Source organism: Gorilla gorilla, chromosome 5, assembly GCF_029281585.2.
Source record: "Gorilla gorilla gorilla isolate KB3781 chromosome 5, NHGRI_mGorGor1-v2.1_pri, whole genome shotgun sequence".
Classification (NCBI taxonomy): domain Eukaryota; kingdom Metazoa; phylum Chordata; class Mammalia; order Primates; family Hominidae; genus Gorilla; species Gorilla gorilla.
The window spans coordinates 157,559,581-157,585,678 of NC_073229.2; the positions used below are offsets into that span (position 1 = coordinate 157,559,581).

General features: G+C 36.1%; 1 protein-coding gene across 13 annotated transcripts in view; it reads left to right on the plus strand.

Moving 5' to 3' along the window:
* Positions 1–26,098, plus strand: part of EYA4 (EYA transcriptional coactivator and phosphatase 4) — a 285,396-nt gene that overhangs the window by 119,656 nt on the left and 139,642 nt on the right. For all 13 annotated transcript variants that reach the window (XM_055391993.2, XM_055391997.2, XM_019030241.4 and 10 more), the window contains exon 3: positions 21,702–21,751. In XM_055391993.2, coding sequence (XP_055247968.1) covers positions 21,702–21,751 — 50 coding nt within the window. The remainder of the gene's footprint in view (positions 1–21,701; positions 21,752–26,098) is intronic.

A 26,098-nucleotide genomic window follows, 5' to 3' on the forward strand; every position in this document is an offset into this window, starting at 1 on the left:
GTATGGAGAGTGAGGGGAGCTGGGCACATAGAGGGAGGGTTGCCTGGTCGTGTTCCTCTCTAACCAGCTTTCCTCTACACCTTCCTCAGATGGTCTTCCTGGTGTCTATTTAGTCAGAAACCGGGATGGCATTCTCGATGCTCCTCTTTCTCTTATCCCATACACCCATAGGTACAAAGGTCCTGAAATAGCATAGAGATTGGGATGTTTATGGAATAGAGAGAACATCATTTCTTGTATGCTTTGAGAGTTAGAATTGTGTCTTAAGTGCATAGGGAAGACACAGAAGCGCTTTAGACTGGAACATTGTGAACCTACTCTTGGAAGAAGGCAGTTCTCCATGGGTCTCTCACATTTCTGTATGTGTTATGAGTAACACCTGATACTCCAGAGTTCTTCCAGACTAGATTGGGTCACTGGCCTACTTATCACAATGGGTGGATCTGAAGCTGACTGTTAGATTGTCAAAAACATCTCCATGTCCATTGTCGTTGTCACAGACTCCCTTTTCAAGGATGTTTGTGAACAACTTTAGAAGAAAGTCATAGTACCTCCCTCCATAGCAAAGAGCAGGCATGCTTACTGTCCAGAATGATAATAAAGATAATGTCTTCCTTTGGAACCAAGGGCAGGCTTGTTTACTGCCCATTATAAAAAATATTTGATGTCCCTACATTCAGGGTCATTTGCTGCAATACAATCAATTGCATGTACAGGTGTCATGTCACCTTGAGGGAACTGGGGATCAGAGAACTGTCACAAGAAAATGCTGATACCTGGGCTTCCTTTATTGGAAGTAATAAGTCTCATTATTGTGAGTAATAAGTCTCTGACCGAGAAGTCTTTTGTATCCTGCCAGCATCTGTGAAATTGTGGCAGGCTAACTTATTAGCTTGTGAATAAGATAAAACTCAAACCCTTCGTAGTTGTTGGCAGTTTTAGGGATGAGGATGGGGTCCTGATAGAGACATAAGTTTCTGGAAGAGAAAGGATGAAGACCTCCTGGGCCAATTGATGAGATTTGAGAGGAATCCATGGACATCATTAGTGAACATGTTGATCAACTTGTTTGGTCAGTTAGGGAATAAATGACCCTCCATTTTATTATCTGTTGATGAGGAAGAATTGGAGAGATGATTGTAATCCAAGTACCTGGAAATAGGTTCAAAGTCAGCTGTTTGAAAGGTGCCCTGGATGTTACTAGCCCTGTTCCAGGCATGGAGATGTTTTTGACAATCTAACAGTCAGCTTCAGATCCACCCATTGTGATAAGTAGGCCAGTGACCCAATCTAGTCTGGAGGAAGATTCTGACCCTCTTTGTAACAACAGTTATAATTTCATGCTCTAGCATACAAGGAAGGAAATTTGTAACCACTATAGGTAGAAACCAAGCAAATAGCTATAACCTTGGGTGGTTCCCTTAGAAGATGAAGGTGTGGGGTATGCAATACTTGTTCAGGAAGTATTAACCCTCAAGGTTCTTTTAGTTGCACCATTTTACAGCTTATCCCCTCCTGTAGACTATCACGCCAACCTTAGATTCACTAGGAGACTTAGAATTTCTTAGAGTGGGGCCAGGCTGCTATAAGGGAGCTTTGGTTACCTTGGGGGAGATTTCCTTGAAAGAGAAAAGCTCCCATAGGAAGCCATGGATGAGGTATTGACTAGTCTTTGGGCCCTTATTGCCCTAGAATGGGTTTGTAATGCTGATGAAGATTACCTATTGGAAAATGAGAAACTGACCTAATGAAATCTAGACAAATTCTTACCGTTACCCCTGTTGCCTCGCAAAACTCTCATAATTCTTTTGGTGAAGCAGTGATAGAACATGAGATGTTATAATAATGGGGCAGTAAATGCCCTCAATTGAAACAGACTCCTTAAAAAAAATAGCTGCTGCGCAGGTCAAGCCCAAATCAAACAAATGGAACAAATTCTATAGCCACAGCCAGAAAGTGGTTATGGCTGCTAAGTCTAGGGGTTCCCAGAACTGGAATAGATGGTGTCTGTAATGATCTTGCTGCCAAATATAGAGCATTGCATGGAATGAAAATAGTAGAAGTTTATTTGATTGAGCCCTGAGCCAGCTGCCAATCAAAACTGAAAGTAAATACATCTTGTTTACTAACATAGAACTGTTCTCTCCCTCTCTGCCCCTGATTCCCCCTCCTCGGACTCTACTTCAGCTTTAGCTTCTTTAAGGAGGAAAGAATGGAGCTGGGTTCTCTCTGTCCTGAAAGAGGTCCACAGTTCTTACATGCCTCTCTCCAAGTATGCTGGGAAACTCTGGCGAGGGCAGGGACTTAAACTTTTATGGCTCTATGAGATACACGTTAAGGAAATATTAACTGGCCCAATTTATCATCCTGCCCAGTCCGATGAAGGAGGGGATAGCTGAATTCAGCCAAGGTGGTTTGAACATGGTTTGCAGTAGGGGAAGGAAGCTAGCAGACCTTACGGGTGGGGCCTTTGTTCCAATTAGTGTGTCTTTGTTGTAGCTTCCCCTGCTGAATTGTAGATGACTGTACTATGGATGTTTATGAAGTCCAGAGGGGAGTCTCCTGACCAGGAAGAGTTGCAAGTACAGAAGTGCTTCTTCCTTTGGTGCCCCACAACCGTAATGACCTCTTTGGAGCTTCAGTTCTCTATGACTGATGGTATTTCTGATTGGAGCCTCTTGCAAAAGGAAGCAGCATTCACTCTTGGAGTTCTGGACTCACAGCTCTGACGCTGAAACAGGTATATTCCTTTAAGGAAGGGTCTCTTCTAGTTAAACTGAATGCCTGGCCCGTGGAGACCTTGTAACTCTTTTTTTTTTTTTTTTTTTTTTTTTTGACGGAATCTTGCTCTGTCACCTAGTCTGGAGTGCAGTGGCGCGATCTAGGCTCACTGCAGGCTCCGCCTCCCGGGTTCACGCCATTCTCCTGCCTCAGCCTCCCCAGCAGCTGGGACTACAGGCGCACGCTGCCACGCCTGGCTAATTTTTTTGTATTTTTAGTAGAGACAGGGTTTCACCGTGTTAGCCAGGATGGTCTGGATCTTCTGACCTCGTGATCCGCCCGCCTCGGCCTCCCAAAGTGCTGGGATTACAGGCGTGACCCACCGCGCCCGGCGAGACCTTGTAACTCTTGAGCCTGGTATTCCCGCTTTCGGGTCCAGTCATACTCATTGAATAACAAGGGAAGGGCCCAACAGGCCTGGGTTGTCAAATGGAAATGGCAAATTTAGGAATGCAGCTAGCCTGAGGCAAGCAGCATCTTAACCTCACTTGAGAAAGTGGCAGCTCTAATCTCCCACTCTGCTGCCTGATTCACCAAGGTTCCCCTAAGTACCCGGGCCTGCCTCACTTATGGATCAGCTAACCTGAAACCTAATGGTATCCAGTGGGTTATGTTCAGCCTCACCATCACCTACTCAACTAGAAATGGACATTGTTTCTGTGCTCAGTGTTCACAATCTAGGAAGTGCTCTTAGCCCTGGCCAATACTCCCCTTAAGGAATCTTGCTGTGTTTTTACTGTCTCTGGGAGTGTTGCAAGTGTTGCCAATGACCTAGGTGTTTGGGCTGCCACTTGAAAAAATGCCAACTGGAAGATTATAAACTCCCCTCTTTGGGGCCACAAGCTGTGGAAATGGTTGGGCTGTCACAGTTATTTACATAGATGGTAAGGGCCCATTCTCTGATGAAAAGCAATGGGAATCAAGCTGCTGGTTCCACTTGCACCACCCAGATTGCCACCACTGCTGCCTCGCTTCATCAGGGTGTTGGACATGCGACACACCCACAGCACAGACTGGGCACAAGGTGAAGGACTATGTGTTTCTGATATCGAGGTGACTGGCATCACAGACTTGGGGCTCCTGCCAATAGTTGACCTGTTTGTCTCAATGAAGGAAGACACATTGTATGTACAGGGAGTTACTTCTGCTAATTCTTAACAGATTTACTGCATTTGACTCCTCTTGAAACTGGCGGTGGTACCTCACTGCTGTTGACACATTTTCAGGTTATGAGTTTGCCAGGTGCATTCCAGTTAGTCAAAGCCAGTGGTGCACCTTTTATTGTAGAAGCCAGGGCTGATAGTCAAAGTATTTGATAGTCTTTCCATGCTCCCTACAGTACATAGGCACTTTGTATTGTTGAATGTTGGAATGGCTTCCTAAAGTCAACTCAAAAAGATTTAAAACTCTACCTGCCTAATCTCCTCCTGGTTTGGACACGTTAATAAGACAGTTGGGTCATTAACTGCAACTGGCCCAGTTAGGGATCATCCTCTTTTTGTCCTTTCTTGGTTATGATCAGGATGAAAATAGAGAGAGGTTATCTAGAACTATTTTGAAAATTCAGGATATCATCCTGACCATTCCTAGACATGATGAATCTTTCTTTCTCCTAATACCTATCTCAGGCCAGACTGTTTGGTACATCTGCTGGGTGGCAGCCTGGTCAAAAGATGGAACAGGAATTCAAATTTATTCTGGTTCAGCCACTTGAGTTTTCTTATTGGATTGCATTATCTTAGGATATTGATCACTTGGTTGGGTAAACTGCTCACCAAGCGCCCCCAAACCTTGTATCCTTGAGTCTTCTTCCTGTATTCACAAAACGGAGGCTAGCTACCATGTTAGCTTGCACATAGGGTAAAATCTCAGACCTTTCATAATTCTTGACATCTACTTACGTATTGAAATAGTTTTAGCCACTTCCTGCCGAATGGATTGAAGAGTTAATGGTACAAATGGGGAGTTTATCAGTTGTACCAGGGGATTTTAATTTATGGAGGTGACTGAGTGACAACATGGAGAGGCCAATGCCATCGAAAGATTATTTTTATTACTTACATTTCCCAAGAGGAGGGGGGGGCACTTACATTTCCCACGATGGGGCGCATGAGGAAGCACTGGGTTTGGTCAGGACGCAGAAGGAGGAAGGGAAAGCCTGGGCCATATCCTTTACTGGGGTTTCTGTGGGAAAGGGAAGGGCAGAGGAAACAGTTTAGGACTGGCTAGTTTGAGTAATTTCAGTGGGCTCTGGGTTGTAGGGGTGATACCTGGTTGTCTGGTACCTGGCCCTGGGAGATTTAGGGAAGGGGAGTATTGACTTACTGATGAGAAGTTGATAAAGGGGATAGTTGAGGGTGTGGTCTCTGGATTGGTTAGCTGCATATGAAGGGCATGATCCCAGGCCAGCCCTTTGCACTAAGAATTGGCTAGCTCTGGGAGGATAGTCTCTTCCCATTCAGTGAGGCCACAAATTCCAGAGCATCGGAATACAGAAAATAATGAAATAGAGTTGATATAACTGGCCTTGTGATAAATGGATGCCAAATAGACAAACACAATATAAGAAAAGAGTTTTAGAGGAGAGAAACTGCTTAGGGGATTACTGTAGTAATCCAAATAGGAGATGACATTGGTTTTAACTAGAGAAGTGGCTGAAGAGATGAAGAGAAGTGAACAGATTTGAGACATATTTTGAAGCCTGCATCAATTCAATTTGATGATGAATTTAGATATAGAGTTTGTGGAAAGGGAGGACTCAGTGACTCCTGTTTCCGGCTTTACCTAAATGAAACATTTTGGACAGTAAATGTAGCATTGGTAGAGAAATAATAAAAGAGTTCAGCACTGGACATGTTCAAGTTCCGTATGGCTGTGAGATTATTTATGTAGAGGTATAAGTTAGGCAGGAGAGTGAGAGAGTTTAGAACTAAGAGGATGAATCTCAGGTGGTGATAAAAATTTGGGAACCTACAGTATATAGACAGTAGTTAAGGCATGACACTAGATGAATTATCCAGTAGAGTTTGAATGACTGGGGGCAGATCATGCATTTGCCCACAGCCCCACCTCCATTTGACCTGCTTCTCTCTTTTAAATAACCATCTTGGCTTCTGAATGTACATGAGTTTGTCAGCCTTAATAGGCAAAGAAGGAAGACAATTAAGCAAATGGCAAATGAAATTATTGCATTGATTTCTACGTGGTATTTGTTATACAGTGGCATGGACATGATTTGTTAAGTGTTTAACTAAAAGTAGTCCCTTAGGTTTTGGATTTTATATTCTAATGTAGATAACACATCAGTAACCTGGCTAAGGAAGCTGTGGTGGCTGTTTAGTTTTGATTGCATGTGGTCTTTTTCAAAGTAGCAATTTAGGAGCTTATTGAACATACAGAAATTGTAAATTTTTTTTCTTCCTTCTCTAATGCTTGTCAGTAGTTATCAGAATTACATGACTATGCTTTTGTTTTTTTCTTTGTTCTCCCATGTTGGCTCTGTTTTATCTCTTAATGTCAAATGTCATTTCTTGGAATCATTCAGGAAGTTATCTTTTAGTTAGTTTGCCAGTAATAAAAAGTGGCAAGAAATGCTGTAAAAGAACCTGGAGGTATTTCACAACTTTGGAGATGAAGGGTGCTTGATAGATTACTAGACAAGTAGTCTTACTAAACTGCTCACCAAGTACCCCCATACCCTGGATCCTTGGGTCTTCTTCCTATATCCGTGCAACTGAGGCTACTGTGTTAGCTTACAAGCAGGGTAAAATCTCAGACTTTTCGTGATTCTTGCTGCCTACTTATGTGTACTCATGCTGAGAAGAGTAGAAGACACGAAGAAAGGAAGTATGTAAGCAGCTTCCTTGTGCTAAGAGTTATGGAGAGGGAGTAGACAAAGTAAATGTAAAGGATGCACCCCATGAAACTGCAGTAATTAATTTATTTTCTTGATTTTAAAAATATGTATATATGTAGCAAGACTTCTACCAAACTTAACAGGTGTCATGACTGACTAAATCTTGATTCGCATATTGCTTTGAAGGATATTCATGCATCCAACAAATACCAGTGTAGTACTGACAATGGGCAAGTCACTGCTATTTAATATATCAGCTGTCAATAGTTCATAATAGCTTCACTTTTGTCAGAATGTGTGGCTGACTCTCATAGATTGATGGACTCAAAAGCACTGTATAGAGGTTTTGGAGGTCAGGGTGCCATTTTCAACATTTTAAAACAAGGGAAATTAAGAATTTACCCATAGTAAGGCTGTACTGGTTTTTAAGAATATCCAGTTCCTTTGATTTTGGCTATCTTATTAACTATTAATAATTCGTACCTACAGGATGTCATAATAATTAGCAGCATTGAATGATTGCTATGTGCTTGGTTTTAAACATGGGGTAATGAAAACTGTTATTGTTAAATAAAATATATATGGAAGATGGAGTCTTTCAGAATGTGTGGTTCATATTCAAAAATAAATACTGGCACTCTGAGATGGAAACCTCTATGTTTGTTCCCAGGTCACATAATTAATTGGTGGCAGTATGCTGGAACCAGAAGGACATCTTAGACATCTCTGTTTATAAAATGTTATTAAAAATCATCTATGCAATTTTCCTACTTGGTTATAACGGTACAAAGTAAAGGGGTACCATTTACTTCTGTGTTTCTAGGAACACTTTGGTGTCCTGATGTAAGCTGAGATAAAGATTATATTTCTCATCAGAAAAATTATAGTTATTTGTACTCTTTAAAAATTGAAACTGCAAATGACATTTGTTTTCACATTTATATTTATAAAGTCTTCACCACACTTTGTTTGTTGTTCCTACCTCGCCCCTCTTTAAGATTAGGGAAGAAAATTACAATCCACCCAGGCTTCTTTAATGCATGAAGAACTTATTCTCCCAGAGTTTTAGGCAAGGTTCACTGGGCCTCTATTGTAACAGGAACAGACATATATTTTGCTTCAATGAATGTTTCTTGAGCTCATAAGCATTTTGAAAATAGTGAATGACTTACAGTCCCTTAAGAAAGTAGCCATTTAAAAAAGCATATTCAGTTGAACTTTAAAAATATAATTTATACCACAATACTCAACAGGCTCCAACTGCTTGAAAGTATTTGGCTGCAAAGACATTATTTTTAGTGATCCTAACCATACTAGGAACAAAGAATTGCATCTGTCAAAATGGGATCTCTGGCGCTCTAAAATAATCCACATGCTTTGTGAACTTTGATGGAGTCAGGCAGCTCTCTGTCATATAAATATCATAGTGGCATCAAAACCTGGGCTGACCATGTGCTGCAGGTGGAATGCACACACTCACCCAGTTTCGCAGCAGAAGCGGCTGACACTAGTAGGGAGACAGCGCCGTCTTCAGTTCCTAAAGCCATTGGGGTGTCTGTGTGCTGTCCAAACCTGAAATAGGTAAATGATTCTTCATTCAATCCTCCCTTGAAAATGAAAATGACTTCAGTAAATACTTGTGCTACAAATTACTTAGATGCAGTATTTACTCCTTTCCTGTACGTCACTGTATCATTTAGAGCCAAACTGTAAAGATTATGAGAAAAAAAGAAATAAACTCAGAGTTAGGTAAACAAATTAGAGACAGGAAATGCTACATTGAAATACTGTCTGAAGAACTTATGAAATGAGTTTAATCTTTCTTTTAAGATCTGTTAAGACATTTTTGAAGGGATGAGAGATGAGAGTTGGAAGATACTGTTTTCTTTAAAGAAAATAATTATTTTTCATAAGCTATTAGAATAAAAGGGAATGTTAATATCAGATAATAGCATTATTATCTGATTTTATTATCTAATCATTAAGGATTACTCACATTATCCTTATCTCTTGAATTTATCTATTCTTGTTTCATTTTCATTTCATTAGAAATTAATATATCACTCTTTCATAAACATAAAAGACTTTATTTTATAAAATACATTACATAAAATGTTAACATCTGTGTGAGCATTTATAATTGTGTTCATCCCTTCAGTCTACCTCAGATGAAAATATATACAAAATAAATTAAATAAAAATGCCTGTAATTATCTTTCCATTTTGTTGACATACGTGTGTACCTAAAACTAGAAGAGAGCCCTGTACTTTTTAGAGTGAAGTAATAATGAAAGTGAAATCTTACGTACCTTGTCTCATCCAAAAAAACGAGAACAAACAAAAATGTAAAATGTTGGTAGGGAACTTTAAATGAATACCATCCTTATTGATATTAACTTGCCATAAAGTGTTTCTCCTACAGAAATGTTTTGCTTTAAAGAAATTTAAAGTAAAACTTGCTTTTTGAAAATTTAATGCAGGGACTTAACTCTGAGTGGTTTACAACAATGGGTTATGAATGTATCACCATGACAGCAGGTTGCTAGAGTCTAGGAGTCAGGAGATGTGGCTTCATTAAAAGCACCTCCAGATAATGCCCTACGTTAGATTTCACTGAAAGACAGGAGCTGCTGATGAGGGTGACCTCTGACATCAAGTCATCTTACTATAAACAGAAGGGCGTGGAAAGCCATTGGTCGGAACCAGGAGTGTTTACTATCCAGGTCTCCTCCTATTTAACCTACATAACTGCACTGCTCCTGGAGCCCGAAGGTTCACGCCAGAGCAAGGTGCTTTTAAGGCTACCTGGGTGTTGGTTAGAGACTATAAACCTCTCAGAGCATTCTGTAAACCTCGACACAGTTTCATTCTACTGATAATGGAGACTGGAATTTATTGGCTGTTGAACTTCACACACACGCACTACAGAACTGACTTCCAAATACAGCTGGAATAAATTTCAGGTTTTGGGGTTTTGAATGAGGTAAGTTGCATTTAGCTTTTGGTTGAAGCGTTATCATTATTATTATGTTCCATGGGCAGTCACACATTTAAGAGTAGGCAGTTCTATCTCAGAGAAAAATATTTTTCTTGTTAAAATAGGTTGTTTAGATTTTTCACAGTTTTTTAGTACAAGGATGATAGAAGGAACTTGTACATAGGAACTGAGCAAGCCAATCAATTAGAGAAAAGCCCTAATCTGTTTATGGCTAAAGTGTGAAACACACTTCGTCTTTGTTTACTTTATAAAATTCAGCTATTCAAATTACATTATGTTAATGTTGGGAGAAATGCAGGTAATGTGATAAGTGATAATAGATTACATTTCACTACAAAACTTTTAACAGTCAACTTTGTTTTCCCCTAATAGTACATGCTACTGCAGGATTTTAAAAAACTAATACCAGCTATTTAAATGAAAGGCTTTTTTCTGCATAATTTGTTTTGAAATTTGTGCTGAATTTGAACTTTTCATTAGATTTGAGATGTAGTCATCTTGATAGATATGTCATATTTTTAAGAGAATGAGTGTTTCCCTCCATTTATGGAACTATTTTTTTCTGAAACCGTAATAGTAAGATCAAGTTTAATTTTAACTTTTGAAAGAATCCTGAAGTGTTTAGTGAGGTTTACCTTCCTTTAGATGTGTACTGAGCACATACTTTGATGTAAAACCTTGATGTGGAAGCCTTTGGTATGCTTTGGTTTAAATTATTTAAATATATCTTTGTGTCTTTCTCAAGAAGAAGTGTAAATTGCTGTTTTGCTGCATCAGAGGGTTGAGATGTGGGAGAATTGTCACAATAATAACAGCATTTGTTTTGTTTAAGACAATTGAGGGAAGGTTTGCTGTGTTGGGACTATTTTATTCTTGTGAGAACAACACAATTCAGGTGGAGAAAATAGATCTATTCTAAGTATTTGTGAGTACTGATTTACTGTTAGAGGTAGATAGTTAGGGAAGCTGCTGGAAGAAAGGGAGGATAGATTATCCCAGCCAATAAGTTTTCCCGTTTGGTTTACGGGGTCTACTGAGCATCATCAGTCAGCACTATCCAGTTTCCCACTTCTTTTCTGAGTTGTAGGTACTATTTTCTGAAATACTCTGCAATTGAATAATGATGTTACACTACCTTATTTTGCGTTTTGTTTTCTAACTGAAGGTTCACTAAACCACTAAAATATTACTTATCAAAAATGACCAAGAAAAGCAAATACCAGTAACCATATAATGGGTTCTAACTTTTTGCGGGGGGAAGAAGAGGGACAGAGAGACCAATTTTTTATCTCTACTTTGGTTTTTCTCTTTTCTTCTCCAAGTTCCTTATAAATTACTCTCGTTAGCAGTTTCAAAATTGTATGATCTAACTTTTTGATCCTGTAGCAACCCTGTAGAGGAAGGTGGTTGTATGAGTCCAGGGGCGGCACACATTTTGCTTTAGGGAAATGGTGCAAGCCAAATTTAACAGGTAATGCAGCCGTTGAAGAAATAGAAAAGCCAGATGACTTCCTACGTGTATTGAGGAAACCAGGATAAATTGTCCTTAGAACCGGCTCCCAGAAAGCCATTTTAATTGAGGTCAAAGAGGAAGAAATTGTGAGTGTATCTCAATTATTTATTAGGTTTACCTAGAATGAGACCTTCACTACGGATATACCTAATCTATAATTCCTATACTCTTTAACCCTTGAGCATTCCTGCTGTATGAATCCCTTTAACATTTAGACTGCAGAGTGTATTTAATTGTTTATGACAGTCCAGAATTTAGGGACATAAAAATTGTGAAATTAACTGACTAAATTTTACTTTCATCTAAGGAATAAGCTTCTGCATATAAAAATTATTGTAATAAATTTCTTAGATTTTAGTTGAAGTTACACAGTTAATGATGCTGTTTCTTCTGGCCACATGCTTGTATGTGTGAAATGTTTTCACATAGAACTATTTTCAGCTCTTAGTTTACAGGTAATTTAAATTGTTTTTTTTTTAATTTGACAATTTGAGTGTTTCTACTCAAACAAATCATATAATTTGCATTCTTGGTGTGTAAATTATGCTACAGTCAGTGTTTTATTAACTCTACTAATGAAGAATTTTATTTTAGGATTAAAACCTGAGAAAAGGTGATTTGTAATCTTTTTTTATAAGAATGGTTATAGAAGAGAGGTTTAATATAAAACTACTTTAAAATAGATTTTAAAACTCAAAAGTGTTGCTACAATGTTGTGGAAAATATCAGATTCAATCCAGCATGCTATAAATACATTTTTTCTTATTGTATAAAGCTTAATTTTAAAAATAAAGAACTTGATGCCAACATTCTTGAATTTTTCTCTTTATAAATGTTGCTATTTTAATGGAAGATCAAGAAGATAAAATCTGTAAAATTCAAAAATATGCCTGTTTTACATAATTATTTTATCAACGTATTGTTCTAGAAATATTTATATTTTATATAAATTAATCTACAGATATATAGGGATATATGTTGTTAAATTTAAAATTGCTTTAAAATTTTGTATGCATTCTATCAATTTGTTTTTAAAGTTAAAGAATTTCTAATTTTTTAAAAAGTTATGGTGATACTATTGGGCACATTAGGAGAGTTTTTATATATACTTTTAAAATGTTTTTTAAAATTTAGGCATATATATGTACTTATACAGACATAGGCACACAGATAAACTTTAACAAAACTTTTGCATATGAATTGAACAATTTTATATTGGTAAGTGAGACAACCTTTATAGTCAATTATTGTTCAAATTGAAAAGGTTAGTTGTCATTTTTACTTAATAGGTAAATGATGGTGTACTAGAGTATATTACATAATGATTGATATTTTATGTTTGGAAACATATGTAACCATGCCTGTGGCCAAATTCTTTTGAAGTTTAATGACGAAGATGAGCTGCATTTGTTAAGTGGTAGAGCACTGGCTTGTCTGGGGTCCTTTTGTGCTTGGCAGATCTTGATAAATGGGTTTTTCTTAACCTTGTGGCCAAAACATTCCAATATCTTAAAAAAAATTTATAAAGATATAGAAGATGTTGTGAAAAACATGAGCAAATTTTCTCTATTTAGGGGAGTAGGGTAAATTTTTAAGATGATTTTTAAAGCAATATTTGTGAGAATTCATAAATATTCACTTTAATGCAGGGAAATCTAAAGTTTCTGATGTGTAATACTGCTGGAATTCTTCTTTCCTGGTTCACTGCGAAGCTGCACAGTAGTCAGCAATTTTAATTGAGCTGCAGAAGATTCTACCAAATTAACATTATGATCATTAAGTGATAATTCTTTAGAATAAAGTATTCATTTTGCTCTTTTTGCTATTCTAATACATTGTAAAGCATTTATCCATCTTTCTTGTGACACCCAGGACGGCAAAGAAACTTATAAACAAAAGGTATAAAGAAGACCAAGATATATGAGGAAGTATCTCTGTAGGTGTTTGTTTATCATGCACATTTGTGAGGAAAAAAATTCTTTTAGCGCTTATGTATAGTATTTATGCATAGTATCAAGGCTGGACAATCTAGTCTTTTTTCCAGTCTTAGAATGGGAGCTTTCATATGAGCTGTAACATGATATGTTAAAGCATATTATGGTTCCTTTTGTGGCATTTTTTAAAAAGTACTGTGTTACCTTTGCCTGCCCCACTGGGTAATAATGAAAAAATATACCATTAGAAGGAGTTTGAAATTTTCGTAAATAATTCATAAAGCCGATATGGCATTTATGGCAGGTGAAAAAGGACTGTGGCATAGCTAAGGAGAAAACGTGCTTTGGAATTTTAAAGGTTAATGTGGTTTGACATTTGGTTTAATACTTACATACTGTACATAAATAATTGTGCTTTGTTTTTCTGTTATTGTTGCTAAGTTGCTTTTTGAATATATTCAACCTTGCTATGAACTCTCAAATCACTTGAAAGCTATTGTGACAGTTGTAGTTGATGAAGAGTTATAGACTATAGAAGTTTTTCCACTTAAAACATAATTCCTCCCTAGTGCATGATTTTGTCTAACCTCCCTCCCCCAAACCAGGGTCCTGGAAGGCCCTCGCATTAAAGGCCAGAAATCAAGTGAGATCTTGCCTGTGACAGCCCAATACTAAAGGAGTAAAATAATTTTGGCTTCAGGTTTTTGGTGGTGGATTTTATTTATTAATTATCTAACTCCACTATTCTTAATAGGTATGTTATTTTGTCTACTGTTGCACTTAGAGTATTTGATAGTATCTTTGATGTGTAGCAGTTAAAGAAGGGTTATGGCAGGTTTTCTTTGAATGGAAGTAGATGCAGACTTCCAGGTATGCAGTAGAGTCCTCTCACTTTCATAGTCAATAAATGGTGATTTGGGCTTTTAGAAACACGGTTTTGGTTTTGCCAGGGAGAAGCTTGGTTAAGGAGTGATAAAGAGGTTGAAAGTGATATAGTAAGAAAATGGAGGAATAAATAGACTTCCCTAACTACATGAAAAGAATTTCAGAAATGTATACATTTTACAGCTGCAAGATCTTTGTTTCTAAGGAAAACAAAGACACTTTATTAAAAATTTTGTATTATTTAATAATTGGATTTTTACAAACTGTATTTCTAAGACTTTAATTTTTTGACCACCATTTGGCAAAATGCCATTTTATTTTCCTTGAAAAGCCTCTCAAATTTGTATGAACATATTAAAACAGAGATATATTTTTTAAAACTCTTGGTGAAAACTTTTGTGTTGCAAAGATTTAATGTTTCGAGTTTTTAAAAGTCAAGAAGTGAAGTATAACGTAAGTGAAAGATAGAAAATGAGTCGTATTGAGAAGTGTTGACACATTTTTAGCCAGTTGAGAAAGTGCATCTCCAAGTTTATATCCCTGTGGGCCTAGCAGTATGCCAATCCTATGATGATCTTCACAACATAAATCATATTTACTTGGATCCAAAAATAATCATAGGTTATCACAGTAAAGTGTACATCTTATGGGAAGTCTTCGAGTGGTATTAACTTTTAAATATTATATTTAGGATAGGAGCATATATTTTCTTTCACAACTGTACGTGAGTAAACTTTGGAATAATTTTTAGTAAAAGCTTATATTGTGAAAATTGTTTATGTTTTGCCTATTTCATGTATTACATTAGGACTCAATTTTTAGGTTAATACCTACTTTTACATTTTTTTATGTTCCTTCATACATTCCCGAGGTATGTAATAGGAAAGGACATATGTAATAGGAAAGGATATATTTTAATTCATATGTATTAAATGCTGCTAACTAGAAACCAGGATAATCTAGGGCAGCCCATTAAACTCTGTATCAGTCAGTTATCAATTTTTAAAAAAATTAATGTGATAAGGGCCAGTCAATTGAGATGCATTAAATAAGAACATGACAGCTATTCCTGGAATAAAGCTGGAATAATTATTTAAAATACTTTTAAATTATATTATTTAATTTAAAATTCAAATATGGATAACTTGTAAGTACTAGAAAATATGAAAAATGTCACACAGCCATGGACATTTCAAGAAGTCTTTTATTTTCGCTAAATTAGAAGCCAAAGGTAACTAAAGTTAGATACCATTCTGCTTAATCAGGCAATAATTTACAACAATTTTATTCAACCCAATCATAAAACTCATTTCATAAAGTATGCATTCATATAAGACTCTAGGCATTGATATACTACAGTTTTTTGAAATAAATATCACTTATTCAGTCAGATTCACATCTTAGAGTATTCACATTAGAAATGCCAACAAAGCCGACAAGTCTAAATTGTTGTTGACAGTAATTCTGTATCGTTTTCTATGTTTACAAAGAGTTTGGCATGCAATAATCTGTAATATAATCTCCATTTTTGGAAAAAACTATTTTTATATCTGCTTATCCATGTTTTCCTTAAGCAATAGTGCATTTAATCTCATTTACATTATATTTTATATTTTCTACACAGTTCAGTGAAGAAATAGTCTTACCATCCATAAGAATATATATTAATAAATTATTTATTACATAAACTTTCATTTGTAAAATTTTAATCTAGAATTTATAGTTGCTGAATCCACCTTCTGTTATCAGTGTATAGTATGTCCTAAGACTCAATTATTAACGCTCATTTCAAAACAAAATGAAGTTCCAAAAGAGATCTTTTGAAAATGTCTTCTTACATTATTCTATTCTTTACATTTTCTATTCCCATTAATGTTTCAGGATTTGTAATCAGAACTATTCACTAGAAGATAATTGGGATAATTGAGCCCAGCTATTTTGGAAGATGCTAGATATAATAAAAGAACCTTGCTCTTATTTGCAAACTTTTTTTATGACTTAATTCTCCTCAAAAGATTGTAAGCTTCTCAAAGCACCTAGTGGTTTGGAAACATTAAAAAAAATAAGATTGATTTTTATATATGAATGTAATAGTCATAATTCCCAAGAGTCCAGAAATTATGGTATTTTCTACATATATTTTCCAGATATTGAAAGTATTAATTATTCTCAATACCAAATCCCACATTCTTTATTTTAAAGTATACTTTATGTTACTTATGTAAATACAACCTAAAAAGCTTGAGGGGTGAATAGTATTGTGAAATAAGAGATGCATAGTGTTGTGTAATAAGAGAAATGACATTTAAAAATAATTGTGTGACTAATGTAATAATATTGACCAGTCCTCTCTACTCCTTTATTCTGCTTTATTTTCTTCTCAGCACTTACCACTGCTGGCATTGTATTGTTCATTTACCAGTTTACTTATTTCTTGTATATCTCCTCCACTAGAATGCATGATCAGGGCAGACAGGTGTTTGTTGGTCTAGGTGAGTGCTGTTCAGTAGAAAAATGATACAAATCCTATGCGTATTTTAAATTTTCTAGTAGTCACACTTGAAAAGTAAGAATCAACAGGAGAAATTATTTTATTTAACACAGTATACCCGAAATACCATTTTACTCTCAATATCAAAAATACTAAGATATTCTACTTCCTTTTCTTCATAGTAAGACTTTGAAATCTGGTGTGCTTTTTACACTAACAGCACATCTCTGTTCAATTCAGCCACATTTCAAGCTCTAAATAGCCACGTGTGGTTAGTGGCTCCTGTGTCAAACTGCTTACGTCTAGTTCATCTCTGTGGCTGGAACACTGCCTTGGATATCTCAGGCATTCAGTAAAGCCTTGCTGAATGAGCAAATCTTGATATTTTGGACAGAAAAAGAAACAATGCAGAAGTTGTTTTTCACATTAGTTTTTTTTTTTTTTTGGCTGTTTTTGGGGTGGTGGCGGCGGTGGATGCTAGAGATATCTGGATGATTTTTTCAAAACTACTATTTATTTTGCTTACATGGAGTTTAAATGTTACTAGTGCTTGGTAAAAACTGGTTACTTCAGTAGTCTAGTTTAAAGGATTCCTTTAATGACTGATGTATTATAAAAGTAACTAGTAGGTTCTTCTTTGAAAATTGTTCCACAGAACTTTAATTTCCACTCTTAGTTTTAAATGGGAGATATTAGTCAAGGGTACAAAGTTTTACTTATGCAAGGTGGGTCGCTCTCAGAAATCCACTGTACAGAATAGTGCATATAGCAACAATATAGGCACTAATATTGTATACTTTAAAATTCACTAAGAGAGTAGATTTATATTATGTTCACACACACACACACACACACAATTTGGGAGGAAACTTTTGGAAGTGATGGATATGTTCACAGCATAGATTACAGTGGTAGTTTCACAGGTGCATTCTTATCTCAAACTCATCAAGTTGTATACATTAAATAGGTGTACCTTTTTGTATATCAATCATACCTCAATAAAGTGAGATTTTAAAAAGAAAGAAAAGTAAACTAATGAACACAACTGGCAAATGTAGCATAGGAGAGAGTGAAAGGCTTGATGTGTGGCCTTAAGTTGTAATTCCAGCTTTGCTAGTGTTAGCTGTGGGATATTAGGCAAGTTGTTGAACCTCTGTGCGCATTAGTTTTCTAGTTCATAAGAGGAGGATTTTATTCATCATACCTGTCTACATGCATTAAATGAGATTATATATATACATAGTCTAGCAGAGTGAGTGGAAAAGAATATTTGCTTAATAAATGGCAGTAATTATTGTTATGTAATTGAAGTCAAATTTTAAATATTAAGATGTTTTGATCTTCATTTTGAACATTTTTAATTCATATGTTTATGAATTTTAGGTTCTTCATAGGTTCTGGTTAAAATGCCTTCATAGATCTGGATTTGAAATTTGCTACATAACTTGCTTTCAGGTTGTTTCTGCTTCTCAGTGTTACTATATGGGAACTGGGAAGAAAATTGTATATATCTAAGCACTGTGCCTGGCATGTGGTAAACACTCAAAAATTTTAGCTATTATTCATCCATTCCTTCATCTCAAAAATTTAGAATTTTGATATTTGTGTTTTCATTGAATACTAATAGTTGCTTTTCTTAAAATAAACATTTAACTCTTTTTCATGGTGCTTGGAATTTTCCTATATTTTTATAATTTCTCTGAAGAGATATTGCATAGGTTAAAGTTCACTTTATTTGCAGCAAGTTGCATTCATTTATGCTATTCATCCTTTCTATCTTGGTGTGTGTGTGTGTGTGTGTGTGTGTGTGTGTGTGTGTGTGTATTTCTATGGAAAAATTTTCAACATTTTTTTTTTATTTATTTGCCCACCCCCTTGTGTGTCTTGTGAAAACTAGGATTTGAATTTAACTTTTTGGCATGAAATTCTGACTCATTTCTTGACCTGCTTGTTTTCCACTTCATTCAAAACACATTCAGAAGTAAGCCTGGGGTGATGGTGCATGCCTGTAGACCCAGTTACGTGGAAGGCTGAGACAGGAGGATGGCTTACACTAGGGAGTTTGAGACTGTAGTGCACCATGATTGCACCTATGAGTAGCCACTGCACTCCTGCCTAAATGATAGTCATTGAAGGTTCTATATGTTTTATAAGAATATTCTTTCTTATATAGCATATATGGTTCAGCACTTGCCATTTAATGAAGTCTCAAATGGAAGAGTGTGTTCAAATTAGGTAAAACTATCCATTTGCCTCTACTTTGATCAAAACCCTAGAAATATCTTTCTTGATGATTCCTTTAACTCCTCTACCTTAATTCAGAAATAAGATAGGGTTTTGAAGTAATTTGAAGATGTCATAAAATAACCTTTTTTGTCTTCGGTATATCTAAACTTTCTTTTCAAATACAGATAAAAAGATCTGATAATATTCTAGTTAACACTTCAATCAATTACAATATTCTGTCAATTCTATCTCAGAAGTGTTTGTCAAAAACACCCTCTCAGTTCACCCCATGTCCTGTCTTAATTTGAGTCTTCACCATCTCTCACTGACAGATTGAATGGTTCAAAGTAGCATTTGGGGAACACCTACTCAGGGCTGGGGATATAATGATGTACCAGATCAATGCCATCTCTGCCTTCATGGAACTTCTACTATCCGTTTTGTTGCATTAGGCTTTTCCCAACTTTCAGCCCTCACCTCCTCCCCCTTCCACATTACCTTCTATAGCATCTCTACCCAGTTTGTTTTTTACAACCTTTCAATGGTCTTCACTGACCAAAGGTTAAATTCCAAATTCTTTACCGTATATAAGGGCTTCATAATATGCTTCCTCTGGCAAACTTCTTGACACTGAAATACCTACTATTTCCCACATACAGTCTCTGAAGACTCAATTCAGAACTTAACTTTCTTCATTGCCTTCTCCGTCTTCCTTTGGCTAGGTTAATTTGTTCTATGAACACTCAAAATACTTAAGATAGACTTCCCCTAGAGTAGTCATGGTATCCTAAATATTATTCTTCTCTCATTTGACCAAGAACAAATGAATGAAACCTCTAAAAATAACCACTCTGCTAAATGGTTATTTTAATATCTAAAGGAATTTCTAATTCATTCTTTCATCACATGCCTGTTAAGCATTGGTTATAAGTGTGGGACTCTGTGGGTACTAAATAGCAAAACCCTGTAGATGTGTTCTCTGCCTTTACTGTTACTACTTTGAGAATAAATTAAAACAAGCAGAACTTTCTAGTAAGTTCTTTGGGGTAATTATGCTTTGGAAAGCCATGGATGTTAAAGACTAAAAAAAGTTAAATGATAGGAAGCTTGTCTGTCTCTGACTTTCAGTTGGGAGCATATGTCTAGTTTGTGGTGGTCTGGAGCTTCCTCAGCCAGTCCCAAGGTCCAGTCATCATGGTCTTGAGGAAAGTGACATTCACCTGGGGATAATTTCTATGTATTCATTGGGCACTTCCTATAGTTTTTTGGTGATAAATCATAGGCAAGAACCAGTAGGAAAGAAGGTTCTTTTTTTTTCAGATATGCTTTCCTTTTAATTCTTGTTTTCCTCATACAAATTTAATGGACATAAGACTTGTGGGATTTGGAGTGAATTTTATGTTTACATTTTTAAAAAAGTATTTCTCCCTCCCCACCCTTTCCCCTTTTCTCCTCCTACTCCTTACTCCTCTTCCTCCTCCTCCTTATTCCTCTTCCTCCTCCTCCTCTTCTTCTTCTTCCCTCCCCTCCCCTTCCTTCCTTCCTTTTCCCTCCTTTCTTCCTCTTCTCCCTCTCCTCCTCCTCTTCTTCTTTCTCTTTTTCCTTTTCTTCCTATTCTTTTCCTCATCCCCTCCTCCTTCTCTACCTCCTCCTCCTTTTTCTTCTCTTCTCTCTGTGAAACCGTTTTTTTTTTCTTTTTTCTTTTTTTTTTTTTTTGCCCCTCCATCTCATGGTACTGATTACCATGTTAAGGGCATAGAAGACATTACATAATAAAACAGGATGACAGTCTCTTTGCTGGTCAGTTTTATTTTCATATTATGTAAGTGTATACACAAGATGCAAAAGAGACTACAGAGTTAATCAAGAAAATAATTGATTTCCCAGATTATAAAAATGTCTAGACTTTGTATTAAAAGCAAAAGACAGGGATTTTTGAAAATGTAGGGTTTTTGTGAGTTTGTTTTTTAAGGATTCTTCTGAAACAGAGGAGGAAAAAATTACTTTGTGAGTTGGAAAGACAATGCTGTATCTTCAAAGCTTAAGACTTACTTTTAAGTGGTACTGTTCATATTGCAATTCACATTGCACACATGTTCCTCATGGTATATATTCAGTAGAATTTTTTTTTTGCTTCCAAACCACATATTGGAAGTAAAACTCCTTGGATTCCATAGGTTGCATAGTTAAGTTATTGAAATATGAACACCCAGAAATAGTGGGCTTATAAATGCATATTGTACATTTTTCATATTAACCAAGAGATTTTTGAAGTTTAGTCTACTCTGCATATACTTTTAAGACCATAATAATCAGATATAGATATATGTGCTTGAAGTGAAATTGTGAAAAGCTATGGATTTCACCATCTTTAGAGGATGTACCACATACTTTTGTCCAGAAATAGATAGCATGGCCTAGAAGTATGAGTTATTCTCATCCTTTACCTCTGTGGGTTAAAAACCACAAAGTTGAAATATAGTCTGCAAGATATACTGAAAATACATGTGTGAAGCAGTGCTAAACTTAATTGATATGTTGAGACATATATAAAACATACAGCCACTAGACTGAGAAAATGAAAATTAGTGTATGAACATTTTAGTTAATGCTGTGCTTTGCATCAAAACCTGGTGTTTATTATTATGTGCTTTTAGTAGGAGACAGAAGCAGTATCAGTTGGAAAAACATTTCTTAGTGGATTGAGAACAGTATTGCTTTCTAGTTCCTAAGTGGGAAACCTGGTTCTTTGGTTTCTTTGTTCCTGGTTAGGCTTATACCCAGTTATTTCAGCTGAACATTTTACGTACTAATGGAGTCCAGGGAAGTATATTTGGCAGCTGTTCATGGGATAATAATGAAATACACTATTTAGTACTGTATGCTGCTGCTGTAAAGTGTGGGGGGTATTTTATAGAGAACTTGGTGAACAGAGCTATATCCACTTTAATAGTGTGTGAACCTGAGTGAGGAAGTTGTATTTTCATATGAGAATAACTAGTACTCTTTTCTTACAGGTAAAGAAAACGTGCACAGAATCAGATGTTTCACAATCTCAGAATTCCAGGTACAGTAAAATAAAGAACAAGACTCCCCTAAGGAGAATTGCAGTTTTGGAGCACTAGTAAGATGTTATACCTGAGACACAATTGTGATTTGAAACATTGAGCTTCTTGAAGAACTTATCTATATGGAAACTGTATATCATGCTGGCTAGCGTACCATTACTCATAATATTAGTCAAAGGGACTGTGATTGAAGTCAGTTTTAAGGAACAATAGTGGAAGTATCTCTAGAAATACGTGAAAAAAAATCCCTTGGCATTAAGTTAATGTTCATTTTTTTGTTCTAATTTCTTTTTATAATGTTTTGAATCTAAAATTGTGCCAGATACTGAATAACTGTCAAATCTGTGTTTACAAAAAAAAAAAACTATGATATTTCTTTTTCTTTGCAGTGAAACATTGCTAGATTTTGAGAATGTTGTCAAATTAGGAAACTCATAGTTAATTTGGCATTCTCGTTTGGGTTGTTTGGAGCCTGTGGAAATGATGAATTATTAAAGTGGTCAGGCTGCTTCATATAGGAATTTAGCACCATTTAGTTGTTGGTGGTTGAACCAGATGCCCAACAGATTTTTTTAGACCTACACATTTTCATTGCTTTCATTTCAAAGTCCAGGCTGCAATTTTGAATGGATAAGTAAAAGTATCGTAAATACTATGACAATAATAAACACATGTTCTTACTATGCTATGAGTGATATGACTTAACCTATGTGTATTCAGTTGAGAGATGGGTCTCGGTTTATTTTGTCCTACTTGCTCCAGCATATAGTGCATGTAGTGATTTTCTTGGTACATGAAAACATTGCATATCTAGGTAAAATGTTAATGGCCAAGGCCAAGGTGGGCGGATCACCTGAGGTCAGGAGTTCAAGACCAGCCTGGCCAATATGGTGAAACCCCAACTCTACAAAAATACAAAAATTAGCCAGGCATGATGGCGGGTGCCTGTAATCCCAGTTACTCGGGAGGGTGAGGTGGAAGAATCACTTGAATCTGGGAGGCGGAGGTTGCAGTGAGCTGAGATCGTGCCATTGCACTCCAGCCTGGGCGACAGAGCGGGACTCCATCTCAAAAAAAAAAAAAATTTAATGGCCATTATGTTTTTCTTTTTGTAGAGTAAGTGTATCTTATGTATAGTCCACTTATAGTTTGAGTAACTCTTGTTTTGTTGTATCCAGTATGATATTCCTATAATTGATTCCTGTGCATATTATATTAAAATGATTGCATATGGATTTTCCCTTTGGATCATGAGGAGCATATGATATGATATCCGATTTTTGATCTTTGATCTTTGTTCTGTGTAATTAGCTATCAAAATGGAACTAACTAATTTTAGATTATTGGAGCATTAGGAAATGAATGAACCACTAAATGTTTTCCTGCAAAGCAGAGTAGTTCTAGGATGTGCGAACAGAAGGGAAGACTGGGGCTCTATTCCTTGGAGGCACCTCCTTCCTAAGTATTTGCGGACCTATATAAGTGACCTACCTATGACTTGCTTTTTAAGGATGATATATGTAATTAGATAATTTTTGCAAGCAGCTGGTCTTGGGAGTTAGGAAAAACGGAACAATATAATCATCCTTATTATTAATATTTCATATCAAAATTTTTTAGCTTTGAGGCTACTCAGGATTTTTGGACAGATAATATTATGCTTAAGTAAATTTTAAACTAACAGAAAGCGATCAAACTGATTCATTGTTCATAGATGGTATCAGTAAGTTGGAGAAGAAATAGAAAGAGTTCAGAGCTCAGTGTATTTAAACCTGGAATTAGGTCATTCTTTTTTATCTAGAAAATCCCAGCCCATGTGGCCTTAAAAATATAATTTTATTTTTAAGAAAAAAAGTTTTTTTGAAGACTGCTTAAAATATATTTGCCATTTAATAATAACTGTCTCTCTAAATGGAAAAGTAGCCAGAGTTCCTGGAAATCAGCAGTTAGTTGCCGTGGATTAGCTGCTGCTTAAAGTTTCCTAATCTATAATATAAATGGGTAAAATCAGGCAAATCAATTTCTAAGAAATTCATAACTTTGTGATATCAAAAACAAGCAAACAAATACAATAATTTTTCTTAAAATGTGAGATGGAAAGACCTTCAAGAAGACCTAGAGTCATTTGTTGGTTCAAGTTTGCCCAGACATTTTGATAGTGACAGGTCTCCTCTCCTGACCTGTGGTACAATGGCCAATCTCCACACTCTGGTCAATATCTATCAGTGACATAAAAATGTGACTGTTCTTGGATCCTGTATTTATTCCCCAATATTAGGCCTGAGAGTGCCAGAACTGGCACTTAATGTATTGATGGAACACCAAGGAGAGAATAAAAATATACCGAAGAGCACTCGGCACAAAAAGGATACAAGAATTTACTGAATAGTGAACAAATTATATGCATGTACTGAGGTTCAGTTTTTGTAACCTGTCAAAAAACAAAAAAAATGACAACCAAACAAGAAAAATGTCTCTAATATAGACACTAAGCAGCATTATTTTAATACATACATATATGGGTACATTCTTTTTTGCTCATTAAGAACCACAGGGGCTGACGCACTGGCTCACGCCTGTAATCCCAGCACTTTGGGAGGCCGAGGCGGGCAGATGATGAGGTCAGGAGATCGAGACCATCCTGGCTAACACAGTGAAACCCCGTGTCTACTAAAAAAACAAAAAATTAGCCAGGCGTGGTGGCAGGCGCCTGTAGTCCCAGCTACTTGGGAGGCTGAGGCAGGAGGATGGCGTGAACCCGGAAGGCAGAGCTTGCAATGAGCCGAGATTGTGCCACTGCACTCCAGCCTGGGTGACAAAGCAAGACTCTGTCTCAAAAAAAAAAAAAAAACCCACAAAATATATATATTTTATACGTATATATATATTTTTTCTCTCTCCTCTGTGTGTGTATGTATGTATCTCTCTCCCTGTGTGTGTGTGTGTGTGTGTGTGTGTGTGTGTGTGTGTGTGTGTCAGAGAGAGAGAGAGAGAGAGATTCAGATTGAGATTTAAAGCCTGGGGCTAGGTAGTTTTATTCTAAACAAATATCAAGTAAAGAATTGAACTCAAAATGAAATACTGTATCCGCATAAAATGTGAGCCAGAGAACTACTGCCTAAAAAATGCTGCCTCACTTGGAACCTAAAGCTAATATCATTCATTTATTTAGTTAGCTTTATAGTATGTTGGTTTTGGATTTGAAATGATTAGAATAAATGCAGATGGAAAGTGTTTTTACAGTAGGGAAATAATTAAATTGGGTGTGGAGACTTTGACAAGAGAATTCTTGAAGTGACATATGTGTATCAGCAAATTCTTTTTCTTGCTTGGCCTTAATTCTTTTGGGAAGAAATGCTTGGGCTGCAGATGTAATGGCATATTGGGAAAAAGAATTTACAAACCCATGCAGTATAAGTAAGGCACCAAGCTATCTTCTTTGAAATATCATTACATGTATATAGTATAAGCCAGATGTCAGGAATAGTATTTTTTCCCTGTTTCCTAAAGCTACTAAACTTGATGTCATGTGGAAAGGGATATGATGTGCTTTGTGTAAAATTTGACATTCCTTAAATGTTTTTCTTTTTTTGCTTTCCTCTGTGTTGCTAACCATGTCCAGGATGTACTGTTGTTCCTAAACTAATGTTAACCATAAAATGAATTTATGAGAAAAACAAAATTAATATCCTTACCCTAAAATTAAGTTTGTTACTAGATAGACCATCTTAAAACATAAACTGAAATGATGTTTTGCATTGATGATTTTTTCTGTCTTCATGGTGAATTTATTTGTGTCAATTTGGGTCCCATTTGACTCATCACCGAAAATACATGGTTCTTGTTGAATGTAATAAATAGCTCCTGGACAAATGAATTTTACAGCAAAAGTTTCCATGAGTCTTATTTTTTTAACTCCTCTACTTTCAGTCCTTTTTATTTCTGATAATGAGGTGAGGAAATAATTTATTTCATTCTTGTATTGCATACTTTACAAATATCTTAGGGTGTCTCTGTGTTAAAGTAGTCCCTATAACATACAAATGATTTCTCTGTTGAATTTCTATTTCTGTTTCTCTTTGTTTTTTCTCTCTTGGGCCACTGACTAGCATTTTCACCGAGAAGAGATCAAAGACATAGGAAGGAAATAAAACTCAAAATAGGAAATTTTTATTTTATACTCGTTTTGTTAACTAGAGAGTGAATAGAAATAGAAATTGTGGTGAAATTGGGCTGTGAAGTGACTTATCAGGAGTTAAGCCAGCTCTTGTCCTTTAGTAGCTGTGTTTCATCCTGGCCACAGTGTCGCCAGTAGAATATAGTAAGGAGATCTAAGGAGAATCTTA